Genomic DNA, 20,022 nt, shown 5'->3' with positions numbered 1-20,022 from the left:
TCAACCGATCAGGCGGGCCATGTAATACAGATATAATATTCCAATCAATCGCGGATGGATGAGAAATAAATCATTGTGTTTGTTTGACAATCCCTCTCTCCCTCATGTGAACTGAACTGACAGGGGAGCTGGAGCTCATTAAATATGCAAATCTTATCCAATCCTAGCCGTGGGTGTTTACTGTCTCCAGTGCGACACGCCCATCAAAACCCAGCGTTCAGAAGAGAGCCTCAAAACCAGTGTAGAAAAATAGCCTATTTCTTATTTGTTATGATGTTTTTGAATGTGAAATCCACACAAACGTCATTAGTTGACCTCAAACAACAGTATAACACATTTTAAAAAGCCAGTTCATGACAGCTTTAAATGCAAAATAATGAATTATATGTTGCTGGGAAAAATCTTATTTTGTCAGAATAGAGCACTGTCCCTCCTTGCATGGAGACTGTGATGAAGTCAGCATACCCTGATTTTAACAGTGTTTCAATATGAACTCTGTAATACGATTTCTACATCATGTATCACTACTCATATATGTTAATAAATAAGGTGTCCGGTGTTTACACAAAATGAACTGTGTTGATCTAAATAAGCAAAGGGGTCGTTTACACAGAACACTTTATGCTTTAAAAAACATGCCATGCAGTGCAGTGTAATTGAAAACTTACAGGATTTTGAGGCACATTTTTAAAGGCTGAACTCAAGCCCAAGACACTGAATAAGCAGTGAAATGCAGCATAATGATCAAAGACATCTGTATAACACACATATAAAAACAGTTTGAAAACAGCAAATAAAAGCCCGAAAAAAATTATATGACATTAATATAGCCTGCTGTTAAACAGTAACTGCGTTAGCCAGTAGGTAGGAATTTCATTCAGGAGGTTCAACAAACCATCATTATTCAAAGGCATGATGTGGTAAACAAGAAAAAACTATTTAGTGAAATTGAAAACCTAAGTCTACTTAAGTTTAATTAGGATGCCAGCTTAGGAGCTGTTGTAAATAGCTATTGTGATGCAGTCATCTATGATTAGGCAATCTTGTAGGCACCCCTGTACATGACTACTTTTGAACTGTCAATCGAGAATCGATGATTTTTGCCCAATAATAGTGTACAAAGCTATCATTCAGCTACAACTATGAGGCTTTGGGTCAGGTAAGTTTCATTCTTTTATTGCAAATACTGAGAACTTTGCACTATTCTAAATAGAAATGTTGAACCTTAAAGCAAGATGTTTTAACCCAAGAGCTGGATATAATGTGCTTTGAATTTGAAATCCAGAACTGGAGAGACATATAACAAACAATTAGCAGAATGATGCAGATATGCAGAACAATAATAAATAAAGACATTCATTAGTGTTAATGTGGCCACGCCCATGGAGCGCACATTCTTTTGAGATTCAAATACTGACGCGATCAATTTGACAATTTGAGTCAAAGCCCACATCAACTCAAATAAACACATCAAGATTCGTGCATGTAGGCCTACTTTACCTAATTTTAAGATGCTGTGAGGAATAATACTGGAATAATTTACCTCAAAAGAAAAGCAGTTTAATTTCTAAGAGCAGAGGATTAAACCGCTGATTGTGAGGATACATTTATTCTGTTAGTGTCTGTGAATTAAAAAACCACAAAAAGACTTTAAATATTTTAAGGCGTCATAAAATGCCTTTTTTTTCAAAGTTAATATGATTTGTTAGTGTCTAATGAAAAGTTTGTAATATACTTCAATTCAAAATTCTCAGTATTGTAAGAAAACACTCATTTTACCTGGTCAAAAACAGCTCTGTTTTCAGCAAGTCATTTCAATGCAAGTGACTTTAAATGATAATAAGCTTTGCTCACCCCACCCCTCTGTTCTGTGGGGCACATGGAGTGTTGCCTTGACAATAGTTGAGGGTAAATTTTAGAGAAAGAATGTCAAAGGGTGTCTCTGAGGACACATTGTATCAATTTGAGTCGTACCTGGAACAAGATGACGGCCCCAACGAAGTTCGAAAATGTGGGCTCAAATAGGATGTTTCAAAATGGTTGGTTAACGTAATGTCACTTTGATCTATCTTTGTAGGTATGGCACGGTAATGTTAGCATAGTGAGATACAAATGCTATGTGTTTATTGATGTATTCGTTAGTTCATTGACAGATTGATTTTTACAGCTAATGCCAATAAAAACATTTTATCGGTAAATGTAGGCTTGTCAGTGGTGTGTAATGTTATCTATGCAGTGTAATAACTGTTACAACACGATTTTTTTGACATTACTTCTTAATCAATAATAGACACTGTAATAAACAATCTACAAAAGTAAGCTTAGTGTAGTGTTACCACATTAACGTTATCACCAGCGTACACAGTTTGTATTAAAGGTGCCCTAGAATGAATTGAATCTATGTTTAATTGTTCTCTGATATCTACATAGAGGGTATGATGCTTATTTAAGGGCAAAAATTGTCCAGATACAGTTTTACAGGTCCATTTACCACCCTATAAATTGTCCCTAGGATGTAATGCTCTGTTTTGCCTTATTTGGAAGAGTCATGAATATTAATGTTGAGCTCTTCTCTGATTGGCTTATTTCAGCCGCTCACAGCAGTTCAGCGAAGCGGCTCATGAGTCCTGACAGAACACAAACCGACTGTATGATCCTTTAAGCAGAACATCTCAAATGGAGATTGCTAAAATGCAGCACACTTTGTTTCTTGGTGTTTTTAGATCATCCGAGCACAAGAAAGAGCTTGCGTGCTTGCGGTTGCCATGACATTTGAAAAGTCCTCACTTCCCCTGCACAGCCTGAACATGACGTGTGTCCATGAGAGTTGCCGTTTTTGCTATTCTCAAGTGTCTTGTTTACCTGCAGTCCCGATGATTCGGCTCCATCAGTTCCACCTGACAATAAAAATGTTTGGATGCTTGCGTCACGGTTGGCGTTATGTTGAGAAGCACTTATTTTTCCGTGGTGTTTTTGATTCACGAGATTAACATATGAAGGATGAGGCAATTGTGAAGACTCACTGGGTGTAGTACTTCATTTTGTCCAGCAGGAGTCTCTGGGTAAATGTTGTGTGTTTTCAGGTTGAGGGCTGTGACACAGGTGTGGAGAATTGACGGTGATTGACCATACTGCTTATAAGAAGTTTGAGAGTTGACAAGTTGGTATATGATGTGTTGGGACAAAAGGCTAGGAGCGTGATCTCTGCGGTCCTGGTAGCTTGGACATCCTGTTGGCTCTCTCATCCTCTCCAGTCAAGACTTGATGTGTTTTGTAACTTGTTATTTTAATCCTTACTTGTAGTTATGTTTGTCTTTTTGATTAAACACTTATTGCTTGGCAAACTGGATTACGTGTATGGCCTCTCTATTCATGTTACTTCTCCTCGAGTCAAGGTGTTGTAGCACAATGGTGTTTGAGACTCACAGTATGTGATGTCCATGTACTGAACTCTTATTATTTCACTATGGCAAGGTAATTCATTTTTTCATTCTAGGGCACCTTTAACACAACAGCCATAACGCGTTGTCCATTATAAACTTGGGATTATGAATTATATTAAGAACGTCATACATAGAAAGCATGCCGTAATGTAACTAATGTAAACTTTAGCCGCATACAAGGTTTGAGTATGTGTAAATCTATGGAAGGGTATGATGAGTGAAAATGGGTTAAGTAGGTTCCCGAGTGAAAATCAGGGAATAATGATTAAAATGGATGTTATGAACGTGTTTGAGAAAGAAATGAAGGAGAGGTGTTCTAATTAAGATAGTACATGTATGTAGGCTGTAAACTGAAGGATGTTTTATTTCTATTTCAGACCACTTTTGTGGATGTGACTATTTAATTTTATTATATTTTAAATTATCTTTACAACTATTTTAACTATCCTTGTTTTTAAATTTTAATTTGTACACATGGTATTCTTTTTTCTCATGCATATGTTGTCTTGCATTCATCATGAAGCATGCAAGCGATTCAAATGTAACACTCACTTTTTCTGTAGGTGCAGCAGGAACACTAACAGTTGTTAGGCTACTAATCCTTTTTTCAGGAGCAGCTTCTTAGCAAAACCTGCTTTATACTGACCCTTGTTTATAAAACAGTCTGGTAAGAAATGATTTGCGCAAACATGAAAGCCAGTGTATAAACAATGGTGGACAATCAACATGTAAATGTGCATGTACCATTATATGACCACTTTAAATTTTAATATGAATCCTGCTGCATCATAAAATGCCATAGACGCAAGACTGTTTAGACAAGATTTCTGTGGCCTGTTTTGTACAGATTATGAAATGTTGATTATGAAAAGTGAACAGCATGAGTAATGCTGCTTTCACACCGCATGCAAATGATGCATTTTGCTCGAGTGATTTACATGTTAAGTCAATGCAGAAATGCAAATAGCGCGAATTTGCGCGAATGACGCGGCAAGGATCACGCAAATCGCTCAAGTTGAAAATCTGAACTTTGGCGGATATCCGCGCCGCGTTAACCAATGAGAAGCCTGCTTACTACTGTCACGTGGTGAAGTGTAATAAGATTTATTTACTAGTTACTGCATTTGAAAAGTAACTTCACTACTTATTACTTTACCTTCCTGTTTCTTAATTTAGAGTGTAGATACATGGAACAAAAACCATAGCCCTATCATTACTTAACCTATCAGCATAGTGTTTTTTATATAAATGTTTACAAAATGGCATGTAAAACCATATGAAATAACAATATCCCTGTCTGCACAAAGAAATATGCCTTATGTAAAATCCACAAACAACAGGATAAAGGAGGCTATAATGGGGTCATTTTAAAATGTCAACACACAAGATTCAAAACACAGGCTTTAGGAAACATGAGAACAAATCTCTTCTCCTGAGAACAGAGATTTACTTTGTTACTCAAATAAGTAATATCGTTACTGTAATCCGTTACTTTGTAACTCGTCAACCCCAACACAGTATCCAGCTAATTTAAATTATCATATAGTGCCAATGCGGGCAGAACAAATGTAAGTGTCCCCAACAGAGCAAGCCAAAAGCCAAAGGCAAGGTTGGCAAGGAACCAAAACTCCTTCAGGGCCAGAATGGAGGAAAAAAAAACTTAGTAACCTGGAAGTAACCAGGCTCAGTCGGGGTGCCAGTTCTCCTCAGGCCTCCTCCTCAGTAGAAAGCCTTTATTTAAAGTGAATAATATATTTTTGTATAAATTGTATCTTAATTTAAATTAATGTTTCATTAGCCAATTCATCAGCCAATTTACTTATACCATTCATCCTTACCAGTTATTAATTATTAATACTGAATTGTGTTCAATGTCACAATATTACTGTTCCCTTTCAGTCGGTCACATTTGACATACAGGTCCTTCTCAAAAAATTAGCATATTGTGATAAAGTTCATGTAATCATGTAATGATAAAAATTAAACTTTCATAGATTTAAGATTCATTGCACACCAACTGAAATATTTCAGGTCTTTTATTGTTTTAATACTGATGATTTTGGCATACAGCTCAGGAAAACCCAAAATTCCTGTCTCAAAAAAATAGCATATCATGAAAAGGTTCTCTAAACTAACAACCTTATCATCTGAATCAAAAAATTAACTCTAAACACCTGCAAAAGATTCCTGAGGCTTTTAAAAACTCCCAGCCTGGTTCATTACTGAAAACCGCAATCATGGGTAAGACTGCCAACCCGACTGCTGTCCAGAAGGCCATCATTGACACCCTCAAGCGAGAGGGTAAGACACAGAAAGAAATTTCTGAACAAATAGGCTGTTCCCAGAGTGCTGTATCAAGGCACCTCAGTGGGAAGTCTGTGGGAAGGAAAAAGTTCGGCAAAAAATGCTGCACAACGAGAAGAGGTGACCGGACCCTGAGGAAGATTGTAGAGAAGGACCGATTACAGACCTTGGTGGACCTGCGGAAGCAGTGGACTGAGTCTGGAGTAGAAAAATCCAGAGCCACCGTGTACAGGCGTGTGCAGGAAATGGGCTACAGGTGCCGCATTCCCCAGGTCAAGGAACTTTTGGCCTAGAGAGAAGCAGCACTGGACTGTTGCTCAGTGGTCCAAAGTACTTTTTTCGGATGAAAGCAAATTTTGCATGTCATTTGGAAATCAAGGTGCCAGAGTCTGGAGGAAGACTGGGGAGAAGGAAATGCCAAAATGCCTGAAGTCCAGTGTCAAGTACCCACAGTCAGTGATGGTCTGGGGTGCCATGTCAGCTGCTGGTGTTGGTCCACTGTGTTTTACCAAGGGCAGGGTCAATGCAGCTAGCTATCAGGAGATTTTGGAGCACTTCATGCTTCCATCTGCTGAAAAGCTTTATGGAGATGAAGATTTGTTTTTTCAGCACGACCTGGCACCTGCTCACAGTGCCAAAACCATTGGTAAATGGTTTACTGACCATGGTATTATTAAAAACACTTTTCTTTTATTGGTCGGATGAAATATGCAAAAAAAAATCTTTGATTAAAATCTCAAAACCCCAAATTTTTGGGTTTTCATGAGCTGTATGCCAAAATCATCAGTATTAAACAATTAAAAACCTGAAATATTTCAGTTGGTGTGCAATGAATCTAAAATATATATAAAAGTTTAATTTTTATTATTACATTATGGAAAATAATGAACTTTATCACAATATGCACATTTTTTGAGAAGGACCTTTACTGTATGTCGGACATCAAAGACGAATTAGGGATCACTTCAGAGAGCCCTATCAACTTCAAGATATAGAGAACAGGCCATTGAAAATATACCCCGCACCGTGGCATGGGTATAAAGCAAAAGCAATCACCTTGGAGCCGAATAGGCGTTGATGAAGAGCTGTTCAACTAGAACATACACAGAGAGATATAGAGAGAATTGTGCCAAAGACACTCGGGTGCTGGTGAGAAGGCACGATCAGCGCGACCGCGATCTCAAGCTGCTTGTGATAAACTGCTGTTGGTTCAGAGGGCATTTGTCAGTGATTGCCCACACAGGCTGCACTATTTTCCTGTGTGGCTGCGGTCTGATGGTCACAATCGCTGCATCACATGCCTGGACTTAGAGCAAACTAAGGCAGCATTTGTGGATAGTTCATGTGCCCACTGTGGCCACTATCTTGGCACATAGGGTAAGACTCGCCTACCTTCGGAAGGGTGGAGTCCCCTTACCCATACCTCGATCTAGTGCTATTGCTGCCCAGCAGAATATACCTGTCACGGGTGACGAATTTTAGAACCAAAGCGGAACCCGAAATGAGAGTAAGGAGTTTCCGTGGGAAACACTTGCGGTAAAGGAAAGAGGAGGCTGCTGGTTCCAGATGTATGAGTTGATTATGGGAATTACCATCAGGTGTGGAAGCCGGAGAAACAGAACGGCGATAGGGGCGCGTTCGACTGAAGAGAATATAAAAAGGGCATTGCGATTGAATTGAGGGGCAGTGCAAGAGAGGAAACGCAAAAGAGCGGTGGGCAGAGGTGCGGCCAAGGAGAGAAAAGGCATGAGAGGGGGATTGTGTGAGAGATTGATGTGAGGGCAGCACCCGAGGTGAGAAAGTCGAATTCACGGAGAATGACGGAAAAATAGTTGCCTTGATGAAGTCTATGGAACTAGATGACGATTGAAAGTTGTTTGAAGAGGATTGTGACTGCATCAAATGACCTACGCTATACAGCTATTTTCCCGTCTAATTCAACATTAGTGAGTGATGCAGGAGACCCCATGTCCACACCTTTTCTGTGAGTTATGAGATTTGCAGTGTCATTTATACAAGTGTACGTGTGATGATTTGTGTGGGTTACAGTAAAACACGAGTGTGGGATTGAATTGCGGAAGACTCTGGGTAGGGCTGGGCGATAAATCGATTTTATGGATTAATTCGAGTTTTTAGTTTACGACGATTTTTGTGAATGAAAATCGGTTTTCTCTTTAAAATCCGCCGACGCTCCCCTCTGGGCTCCCGTAATGGCTCAGCACTCCCCGCGCGCGTTTGCCACAGAGGTACACACAAACAACAAGGATAGCGTCAACATACAGTGTCATTCGTAATTGGTTCAGTTTTTCACAGAACAGTTAACAATACCCGCTGCAAAGTGTGTTTGAAGTCTGAACGGAACCGCGCTAGGCGCTATACTCATTTAAAGCTGCGCTGACACGAACGCAGCGCGAGCTCACACGCGGGCCAATCTCGTGACAGACACGATACACAGCGCTGGTGATCCAGTGAGAGACCGTTTAAATCAACACACCATCGCTACTGTGATCTAGTGGAAGCGGTCGGCGCACAATTCTGTTATAAACCACAGATATCAGATGAGATCAAACAGAGCTGAGCGAAGGTCAGGGGTTTCAGTCACAAATCACCAACATTCACCATGAATTACTGTAAAACCACATGGATTTAATGTTGTTGTTGTCATTATTTATCTCAGGATTCGTACAACCTTTTGAGATCGAAATTCAAGCACTTTCCAATGGTTTTCAAGAGCTTCACACTTATTTCCAGCACTTCAAAGCTCTAAATATCCGATTGTAATGTTATTTTTAATGTGATGGTTTGTAAAACTAAAAGTTTAAAGGGGTCTTGTGAAAGAAATAGTGGAATGTTTTTTTAAGTTTATTTTTTTAAAATGTGTAATACATTTTGTAGCATTTTTATTTAAAAAAAGATATGAAATGCCCACCACTATAACCAGCAGAAGAGCACTTATTGATTTATTAGCGATTTCCACTCCCTAATGTATGGAGAAAAGTACGAAGTCACAGTCTCAGGAAAAACTAAACTTTTCTTCAAATTGTGACTAAATTACAGTAAAGTAAAGAGCTCCTTTAATAATCACTGAAGCTGTCGATCAGTTCAGTGTGAGACTATTGAAAAGCAATGCTAATCTATATTTGATAAGAGCATAACATTTAAATTTTCCCTATACTTTTTTTGCACATTACTGTTGTTAATAAAAGTTAATTTTATCTGCATATCAATTCATAAACCTTTGATATGAACAATTTCTTTGTCATCTGCAGATTGATTTTAAGTAGGAGGGGGAAAAAATCGTTTTAAATCGTAAATCGAATTTTTAGTGAAAAAAATCGGGGATTTTTTTTGGGGGCCATATCGCCCAGCCCTAACTCTGGGACAATAATCCGAAAATACTTACCTTTCTCTCTGCTAAATCTAGTTACAGAAGATGCTAAAGGCGGTGAATGCCCGTTGCTGTGGCCGAACCTACTTACCGCTCTCTCTATTGTATTCAGCTGAAAGAGCCGCTAAAAGCTGTGGATGCCCAGTGACGTGGTTGAAGTGGTTCACTGTTCTCTCTGTTTGAACTCAGTTACAGAAGATGCTAAAAGTGGTAAATGCCCATTGCTGTGTCCGAACCTACTTACCGCTCTCTCATTTGTATCCAGTTGAAAGAGCCACTAAAAGATGTGGATGCCCAGTAACGTGGTTAAAGTGATTAATTGTTCTCTCTGTTTGAACTCAGTTACAGAATATGCCAAAGGCGTCGTTAACTGAGACATTTTTTTAGCATGAGACTTCTTTCAAAAACATTAAAAATAGTAGCCAAATATTTTGATAATTTAAAATATGATAGGCCTATGTAATGTGCCTTTGATAACTATATTCTAAAAAAACTACAACAATATATTCCTTTTCTTCTGTTCTTTAGCTCCCTCAGTCACATACCTGACTCAAATGCTCATTCAGTATGCAGCTCATTATGTGGGTCTTTTGTTCTTTAGGTGTGACAACAGCATTATTCATTATCATTCACACCACTTTGTAAAGAAAAGTAATTTTGTCTTACAAAATTAAAATTAGAATATAATTTTATGTGAATGAGCAGGCACAATGATTCTCACATCATTCTGGAAAATTACAGAAGACAGTTAGTCACATCAATTATTAAAAAATCTTGTGGACACAAATGTACTGTGTGTTTTGTGAACTTAATTCAATTACTTTTTAAAAACATGCCTAAAAGTCATTTCTTTCAAAAATACAAGCATGTATTTGCATGTTGCTCACACATTATGGTAGCCCAGTTTGTGATGAATACAGTATAATGACACTTTTGTCATTAATGTGTTTATAGGCACTGAAAAAAGCACAAATGTAAGAGTATGCCAAAACTTCTAAAGGGCACCAAAACAACTCAGACTTCAGAGGGTTATATATTTGCTTGGTGTTCCGTATTTAAAATAAAAAACAGTAATACTATATATATATATATATATATATATATATATATATATATATATATATATATATATATATATATATATATATATATATATATATATATATATATATATATATATATATATATAGTATTACTTTGTGTGTGTGTATATATATATATATATATATATATATATATATATATATATATATATATATATACACACACACAAACACACACATTATATATATATATATATATATATATATATATATATATATATATATATATATATATATATATATATATATATATATATTAGAAAATTAAAAAAAAAAGAAACAAGAATGGTCTCTATTCTAACTTGCACAGTCAGGAACTGACTAACAATAGGTGCTGTGTAGTCTTTAGTCTTGGTCTAGTATAAAGGTAGGGGTGACAGCAGTCAGTCAACAAGCAGAATCAGCTTCAGCTTCTCCTTTGTGGAACTACTGAGAATCAGCCAGCGCAACCATGAAGGTAAACTTTATTATTCCAGCTCCCATTCCATAACGTTTCACTCAAATTACTTAGTGTGGTATATTCCTCACTTAAAACCACTAAGAGATTAACTATGAATTTTCAGGTCACCTTTTATGAGGAGAGAAACTTCCAGGGTCGCTCTTACAATTGTACCGGCGACTGTGCGGACTTCTCCTCCTACCTGAGCCGCTGTCACTCTTGCAGAGTGGAGAGCGGATGCTGGATGATGTATGATAATCCCAACTACATGGGAAATGGGTATTTCTTCAGAAGGGGCGAGTACGCTGATTACATGTCTATGTTTGGAATGAGCAACTGGATCAGGTCCTGCCGCATGATCCCCATGGTGAGCTCTAAAGCAAAACTTATTTAAATCTAATCTAATCTAATCTAATCTAAAAGTTATATGTTCTTGGCACAGGAAGATGTTCTAGGTTGGAGAAGCAATGTTCACAAAATCTGAATAAGAAACAATATTGAGTTAAAAAAAAATACTTCATACAAACTATGAAGAAAACTTGCTTAAACAACATACACAGGACATTTGACTGCACGCAGTATTAACTTTGACAGCAAATTTTGATTTAGTTTTAGTCAGGTTTTTGACTAAAATGCTATTTAGTTTTAGTCATATTTTAGTCACATGAAAAGTTTTTAGTTTTAGTCAACTAGATATCATAAGATTAAATTATAATGCATTAACTGAACATTTACACATTATATAACTGACTGTTACTTAAATACATGCCAAAACTAACATTTTAACATAATTGTGTGTTTGACCGTTCAAACGCACAAATACATGAAAGACAGCTCAATACGTTTTTTGTTTTTTAAATATCTATATAGTTTTTATATTGTTGTATTTCTGTTTTATTTAGTATATCAGGTTAAGCTAAAGCTTCAAATAAGTTTAAGTTTATTTTTTATTTTTTTATTTCAGCTAACATTTATTTCATTTCAAGTAACAAATATTTTTTAATGGTTTTAGTTAATTATTATAACCCCGATACTTTATTGAATAATATGTGTCAAATACTGTTCTTAGTTTTTCCTCCAGACTATTAATTAAATGGGTATGTAATTAAATAGTTTACTGTGTAACCAAAAATGTAAATATAATGTGTGACTTTTAATTAACAAGCTCGAAATACACATTGACTCTTATTTTGAAATGTATGTGCCTTACTATTGCAGTTGCATGCTTCTCTTTCAAGTTTGAAGGAGATAAAATATACATTGCTAAAACCGTCACATTTTTGACATTATTGATACTGCTTGCAATTGTAAAGCAATCAACTAGTCTATGGAACATTAAGCCTTTAAATAAAAGCTATTTGCATTATTATATACAATAAAAAAACACAGTGACAGGAAATTAAAATGAACACAAAAAGCCTGCCTACCTTACAAAACACTGTGAATAAATTCTTTGAACTGCAATGTCAAAATGTCACACTTTGCGTGCATGTTTTAAAAACATAATTCAACATACAAATAACAATTTTTAATAGACCATTTCAAGTGTTTATTACAAATAAATTACTAAATACTAAAAATGAATACATGTAAATTAACAAAAATATCCGTAGCATGCAAAATATGCATTTGCTGCGGTACCCCTACTTTCCACACCCGTGAACTTGTTCTAAATGTTGTTTTGCATTTCCTATTGATTCTGATACACTTGCTAAATAATGCTAAAAATAATGCCTGATTTGTTTTTCATAACAGCACAGGGGATCCTACAGAATGAGGATCTACGAGAGGGAGAACTTTATGGGTCAGATGTACGAGATGATGGATGACTGTGACAGCATCATGGACCGTTACCACATGTCTCACTGCCAGTCCTGTCATGTGATGGACGGCCACTGGCTCATGTATGAGCAGCCCCACTACAGAGGCAGGATGTGGTACTTCAGGCCTGGAGAGTACAGGAGCTTCAGCAATATGGGTGGCATGAGATTCATGAGTATGAGGCGCATCATGGACTCCTGGTACTAATTTTCAATAAAATGATTTCTCTAAAACAAACAATGTGTCTGCAAAGTCCTTACTACTACTAATATTTGCATGTCTAATCAATAAAAAAAATCTAATGAATTAAACAGGCTAACAAATAAAACAACATTTAGGTTTTGTTTTCATTTACAGCTGGGTTCAAATGAGGAAGGCTAAAATTGTTTGATTACATAGTTTTTTTGTTATTATAAAAAAAAATGCTATTAAAAGCCTGAATTCCTTACAGAGCAAGTGCAAAGTCTAGAAAGCAGTTTCACCTGTTGGATTTGAAGGACCCAATGCATCATAAAAATGGGCTTCAACAGTCTAACTGTTATACAGCACATACAAAGTGTTTTAATAAAATTATTTCTCTACAACAAACACTGTGCCTGCAAAATCCTTACTGCCTCTAATATTACTAATTTACTGCCTCTAATGAATCTTTCAGAGTAGAGCGTCAAAGCAGCAGCTGTTAACACGGTTTCTTCGTAACGACAGCGGGCGTGAAATAGGGCTGAACGATATGGACAAAATTTAATATCTCGATTTTCATGCCCGATATCTCAATATCGATACAATACAATATGACTACGTGTTCGGTGAAAAGCAAGCATTTCTCAGAAAAATAAAAGCTTTAAGCCTACATTTCAAAAATTTGTGTCAGAAAATGTATTGTTTTTAAGCCTTTCGCATGTACGATCACACAGGTGTAATCAGTCTAGGCTGGTCCCTGGAGCGTATGATCAAGTGCATCACGATCAACTGCTAAATTCAAATGTTGAATTTAGCCAGAGACAGGCGCGCTCAGAGCTGTCATATATCACAACTTTTCAGTGTTTTCAACCAAATACTGTTTATTTTAGGTTTGAAACATATAAATTCACATAAGTACTAAAAAAAAACAATACATTTAGAGTTTGTAAAATACACATGTCTATGGAAGAGGTAATAATAATCCTTTCCATTAAAATTCGACACGTTTTATTCATATCAGATACACATTGTGTAAGTAACTTCAATGTTTACTCTATTCTATACCCAGTTCACCAGCCACTTACTTTTAAGTATTCCGGGAGAAATGGATGAATTCATATGTTGTAAACATAGAGGTTGTAAATCCAACAGAACCGATTCTCTGAACTGCGTCTGCAGCACAAACTAACACGGCGGCGCCCATCGTGCATACAGCTCAACTAACGTGATAGTTATAAAGGTGTTTAAACAACAATATACTTCCACTTGCATGTATTTGACAATCGGAATATCAGATATTTCATGCCATAGCTAATATAGTTGCCACATCCCTGGTAGTGTGCGCGTGCTGGCTTTAGCGGTTAGAGTGCATAATAATCGATCCGTTATGAACGATTTTTTAAATGGAATATCACACGCACATTAATTCTCTCTCATCTGCAGTGGCTCAGTTGTGTTCACACAGCTCGCAAAGAACAGCTTTCAGTTTAGCTCTTAGTTCAAAAGTGCTCATATTTGGAGAAATATTCATTTATTATCACGTTTGCAAAATATTTCGTCATACAGAATACCATTTATATTAATTTCTCACTGAATTATCCGATCTGATAGAGCTAAAGCCTGTATAGAGCTCTCTCTGTGTCGCCTCTTCATGATATACATCAGATATGAGTCATCAGGCGTTCAGTTGCTCACTGAGCTGTCAATCATCTTACATGCTCAATGCTGCCCTCCACATAAGGCACTCTTCTGTGTGGACACTTCTTCATTCTGTCTCTGTGAAGAACGAGCCAATTCTACATTTCTACACGTGTACTAAGAAGCTAATAAACACACAATAAATATGGAATAAGATTGTGTTTGATTTTTCATGTGATTTGGCTATTTTATATTAAAAATGGATGTTTACATTATGACTGCTAACTGGTGTAGCGATTAGCTCCATATAAAATGATAAATACAACTTTGTTTTAACATCACCATATGAATGAAATCCCCATTATATCGCGACAAAAAGCTAATACAAACACTATATGGTGGTCTAAAGTGACATAGATTGAGGATGTAATTTTAATCTTTTGAATTGTGTTATGTAGCTTGATGCTAACTGAAGCTCTAATGCACATGTTGGACCAGGAGCTTTGTCTATTTTGTTACAATAATTCACATAATGTGGTTTTAGTTTAGTTTTTTTTTTCTTTTAGAAAGAATTTACATAATATATGGACTACTAAAAGAAATACTGCACTGTTAATGGGCCATTTAGCCAGGCATACATGTTGTAATGGATTTGAATAATTGCTGTTAAAAAACAAAAGATTCACAATAAAAGAATAATGACAATTACGTCTCATATACTTAAAGTTGCAGAGGTGGACAGTAACTAAGTACATTTACTTGAGTACTGTACTTAAGTACACTTTTTGAGTATCTGTACTTTACTTGAGTATTATTTTTTCTGGAAACTTATGACTTTTACTTCACTACATTTGAAAGACAAATATCACACTTTTTACTCCACTACATTTCTATCAAGGTTGAAAGTCGTTTCTGTAGCAGCTCTGAATGTTGATGGATGATTTTTTCCTTCTTTAAAAGGTTTTTTGTTGTTGTTGTTGCAGACAGTCTAACAGAAATCACTCTTATAGGGTCTTATACATTTCCCCAACTTTTTTTAACCACTGATCTGTTCATAGCAAAATGGAAGAAGACAGTTCTTAGACACAAGTGTGTGCACCCATAGCCAGTAAAAAAATAATAATCAAGATTAGTTTAGTTGCCATACACTTGGTGTATGCCTTATAAAATATTAAAAATATAAATGTCTGGGAGAAAGAGAATGGCAAAGTTGGGAGAATATCATGTGTATCAGTGTATTGGATCCGTGCATTCGGCCTTAAAGTGACAGCAGCTTTGTAAAGAGCTTTGTAACTTATACAAGTATTTAAATGATACAAGTATTTAAATGAGTTTAAGTTAGTCGTATGGTAGTACGTCAGATGGAGCATCACTGAATGGCTTAAACCATGATGACAGTGTGCATTTATACAACAATAATAAAATAATGCATTGGCATAAAAAAGGAAATTTACTTTTATACTTAAGTACATTTGAAAACAAATACTTCTGTTCTTTTACTTGAGTAAAAATCTGTTTTTACAACTTTCACTTGAAACAGAGTAATATTTGACCAATAGTACTTTTACTTTTACTCAAGTAATAGAGTTATGTACTTTGTCCACCTCTGTAAAGTTGTAAAACAATCATCGAGTGAGCACATTGTAGCATTAATTGAGCTGTTCACCTCACCAGACATTAGACAAAATAATTTAAATCGGTGTCTGGAGGCCAACAACATATTTGATGGCATCTCTAAAAAATATATTTTTTATGCTTGAGCCTATATATCAATAACAGTCTGAGTAATTCTGAGTATTCAGCTGTAAACTCTCAAGTGTTGGATTTCAGATTTACCTTACTTATGTGTATATTCAGTAAGACTTTCGAGCAGCAGCCCTTTTATTTGGGGTAGGTCAAAATACCCCCCACTTGCCAAAATAGGGGCGACTGCAAATGGGTTAAACTGAATTTCATTTTGTATAATTGTTCTCTTAATTTTAATCAAGGTTTCATTAGCCAAATGCATGGATTTAATAAAGAAGCAAATATAGCAGACAATAGCCTATAATCATTACATTGCACAGTGCATCTCTCTTTTTGTTCTCTCGGGTATGAATCACACCACTATTCATGATCATTCACAGCCCTTTGCATACAGCCTTTGTAAAGAAAAAATGTCTTATAAAATGTTAAACATATTTTAAAGTAAATGAGCGGGCACAAATCAGTTTGAAGCAAAAACTCTGACAACAACACCCATTAGACAAAGGTTTTATGGACACAAATCCACTTTTTTTTGTGGCTTGCATTATTGTATTATAGTAGCCCAGTTTGTGCTGAATAGTGTAATGACACTTTAGCCACTTATGTGTTTATAAGTAACTGAAAAAGCACAAATGTAAGTGTGTCAAAACTTCTAGAGGGCACCAAAACAGCTCAGACTTCAGAGGGTTAAATATTTGATTAGTGTTCATTATTTCAAATTTTATTTTATTTTTAATTTTAGACTATTAGAAAATGTTAGAAAAAAAATAGAAATGTAGAAACATAAGAAATGCTGTATTCCTGAAAATGTAAGGATTATCTACATACCAAGCTTTAGCTAGAATGGTCTCTTTTCTAACTTGCACAGTCAGGAACTGACTAACAATAGGTGCTGTGTAGTCTTTAGTCTTGGTCTAGTATAAAGGTAGGGGTGACAGCAGTCAGTCAACAAGCAGAATCAGCTTCAGCTTCTCCTTTGTGGAACTACTGACAATCAGCCAGCGCAACCATGAAGGTAAACTTTACTCCAGCTCCCTTTCCAAACAATTTCTGTTAAATTACTTTAATGTGGTGTTTTCCTCACTTAAAATCACTAAGAGATTAACTATGAATTTTCAGGTCACCTTTTATGAGGAGAGAAATTTCCAGGGTCGCTCTTACAATTGTACCAGCGACTGTGCTGACTTCTCCTCCTACCTGAGCCGCTGTCACTCTTGCAGAGTGGAGAGCGGATGCTGGATGATGTATGATAATCCCAACTATATGGGAAATGGGTATTTCTTCAGAAGGGGCGAGTATCCTGATTACATGTCTATGTTTGGAATGAGCAACTGGATCAGGTCCTGCCGTATGATCCCCATGGTGAGCTCTAAAGTAAAACTTATATGTTATTGGAGCAGGAAGATGTTCTACGTTAGAGGAGCAATGTTCACCAAATCTGAATAAGAAACAATATTGAGTCTACAAAAATATTGAGTCTAAAAGCGTATCTATGAAGAACTTGTTTAAACAGCATACACAGGACATTTGACTGATGTGCATTGATTGCACATCACTTTTTTAACATTATTGATACTGCACTAAACCAATTTGTCTAAGGAACATACATTAAACCTTTAAATAAAAGCTATTTGGACTTATATACATTTTATATCCCATAAAAAAGCCTGCGCAGTGACAGGAAATTTGAAGGAAATCAAAAAACAGTGGACAAATTATTTGAAAATATGACGTAACACTCTGTGTGCATGTTTTGAAAAACATAATTCAACATAGAAATAAAAAAGTAATATCCAATTTCAAGTGTTTATTACAAGTACATTACTAAATGCTAAAAATGTATACAAGTGAATCAACAAAAATATCCGTATCATGCAAAATTTGCATTTGCTGCAGTAACTCCTACTTCTCACGCCCATGAACTTGATCTAAATTTTGTTTTACATTTGCTATTGATTCTTATCCACTTGCTAAAAAATGCTAAAAATAATGCCTGACTTGTTTTTCATAACAGCACAGAGGATCCTACAGAATGAGGATCTACGAGAGGGAGAACTTCATGGGTCAGATGTACGAGATGATGGATGACTGTGACAGCATCATGGACCGTTACCACATGTCTCACTGCCAGTCCTGTCATGTGATGGACGGCCACTGGCTCATGTATGAGCAGCCCCACTACAGAGGCAGGATGTGGTACTTCAGGCCTGGAGAGTACAGGAGCTTCAGCAATATGGGTGGCATGAGATTCATGAGCATGAGGCGTATCATGGACTCTTGGTACTAGTTTTCAATAAAACTATTTCTCTACAACAAACACTGTGCCTGCAAAATTATTGTTGCCACTAATATTTGCATGTCTAATCAATAATAATAATAATAATATAATTAATTAAACAGGGGGAAACAATTTAAAACAAAAAAAATAGTTTTTATTTAAAGCTAGGTTCAAAAGAGGAAGACTAAAATAGTTTGATTACAAAGTTTTTGTTGTTGTCAAAAAATGATATTAAACGCCTGAATTACTTACAGAGCAAGTGCAAAGTCTAGAAAGCAGTTCCAGCTGTTGGATTTGCAGGACCCAATGCATCAATAAAATGGGCTTCAACAGTCTAACTGTTATACAGCACATACAAAGTGTTTCAATAAAATTATGTCACTACAACAAACACTGCGGCTGCAAATTCCTTACTGCCTCTAATATTACTAATTTACTGTCTCTAATGATTCTTTTAGTGTAGAAATGTAGAAATCAATACAAGCTCAGACAATTTTGTTACAAAGAAAGATGATCACCTGATTCAAATACCATATGGCTATTTTTTTTTTTAAATAAAATTAGAAGCTCTTTGCAACATACAGGGAAAGTCATTTTCACTGCACACAAGGGTCTATTTCATGCTTTTAAGAGACACCTAAAGAAAACCATAATGGGTAAAACATCTACTAAAATGCAAAATAACAAATTATATGTTGCTGGGAAAAATTGTATTTTGTCAGAATAGAGCATCTGTACCTGCATGTAAGATGAGTGTCATACTCAGCATATTCTGACTTCAACAGCGTTTCAATATGAACTCTGTAATATGATTTCTACATCATGTATATCACTTATCATATATGTTAATAAATAATACATTGTTTACACAGAATGAACTGTGTTGATCTAAATAAGCAAAGGGGTCGTTTACACAGAACACTTTATGCTTTTAACATTTTATGCTTATAAGCTGAACTCGCCACTCATGCCTAAGACACTGAATAATTAGTTAAATGCAGCATAATGGTCAAAGATATCTGTATAACACATTTACTGTATAAAAATGGTATGAAAGCAGCAAATAAAAGCCCCCCAAAATTAATGATTAATAAATGACATTTCTGTAGCCTGCTGTTGAACAGTAACTGCTTTAGCCAGTTTATTTCTGAGAGCAGCAGATTTAACCGCTGATTGTGAGGTATGTTTATTTTGTTAGTGTCTGTGAATATTAAAGGTTTTATGAACTGGCTTTTTTTATACTGTTGTCTTTAGTCAACAAATGATATTTGTGTGGTTTTTACATTCAAAAACATCATAATGAATAAGTAATAGGCTATTTTCTACACTGGTTTTGAGGCTCTCTCCTGAACGCTGGGTTTTGATGGGCGCGCCGCACTGGAGACTTGGAAGTAAACGCCCACGGTTACGATTGGATACGATTTTCATATTTAATGAGCTTCAGCTCCCTGCCCTGTCAGTTCACAAAAGGGAGAGATTGTTTTGAAAGCGGCAACTGGAATGATTCTCTCGATTACAGTGCTCGTAAACGTCTTTATCCACAATGATAACATTCATCAAGAATCAAGAAAGGAACATTATTTCACTATTTGAGATTCACCGGGCTCCCAAAGGGCTTATGTTTTGGTAGATCATCTGGAAAACACTATAACCGTCCCAGTTACGTTATGCTGGACAAGCTA

The 20,022-nt window shown here is 36.1% G+C and overlaps 2 protein-coding genes across 2 annotated transcripts; both read left to right on the top strand.

Annotated features, from left to right (window-relative positions):
- The first annotated feature begins 10,735 nt into the window (after nucleotides 1–10,735).
- On the top strand, nucleotides 10,736–12,705 carry LOC137075319 (gamma-crystallin M2-like). The gene is made up of 2 exons (XM_067443713.1): nucleotides 10,736–11,044; nucleotides 12,433–12,705. Exons 1-2 carry the CDS (start codon nucleotides 10,790–10,792, stop codon nucleotides 12,703–12,705), a joined length of 528 nt encoding a protein of 175 aa, XP_067299814.1. The 5' UTR covers nucleotides 10,736–10,789.
- A 4,464-nt stretch (nucleotides 12,706–17,169) lies between these two features.
- On the top strand, nucleotides 17,170–18,349 carry LOC137075299 (gamma-crystallin M2-like). The gene is made up of 2 exons (XM_067443687.1): nucleotides 17,170–17,424; nucleotides 18,077–18,349. Exons 1-2 carry the CDS (start codon nucleotides 17,170–17,172, stop codon nucleotides 18,347–18,349), a joined length of 528 nt encoding a protein of 175 aa, XP_067299788.1.
- Nucleotides 18,350–20,022: the final 1,673 nt, after the last annotated feature.

Source organism: Pseudorasbora parva, chromosome 5, assembly GCF_024679245.1.
Source record: "Pseudorasbora parva isolate DD20220531a chromosome 5, ASM2467924v1, whole genome shotgun sequence".
Lineage (NCBI taxonomy): Eukaryota > Metazoa > Chordata > Actinopteri > Cypriniformes > Gobionidae > Pseudorasbora > Pseudorasbora parva.
The sequence above is the reverse complement of the archived record's forward strand: the minus strand, read 5'-3'. Positions and strand labels throughout refer to the sequence as shown.

Excerpts from the sequence above, each read along its gene's own strand:
- LOC137075299 (XM_067443687.1), top strand. The coding sequence starts at position 17,170 with ATGAATTTTCAGGTCACCTTTTATGAGGAGAGAAATTTCCAGGGTCGC. Across the intron at positions 17,425-18,076 it reads CCTGCCGTATGATCCCCATG|CACAGAGGATCCTACAGAAT; the intron begins GTGAGCTCTAAA and ends TTTTCATAACAG.
- LOC137075319 (XM_067443713.1), top strand. The coding sequence starts at position 10,790 with ATGAATTTTCAGGTCACCTTTTATGAGGAGAGAAACTTCCAGGGTCGC. Across the intron at positions 11,045-12,432 it reads CCTGCCGCATGATCCCCATG|CACAGGGGATCCTACAGAAT; the intron begins GTGAGCTCTAAA and ends TTTTCATAACAG.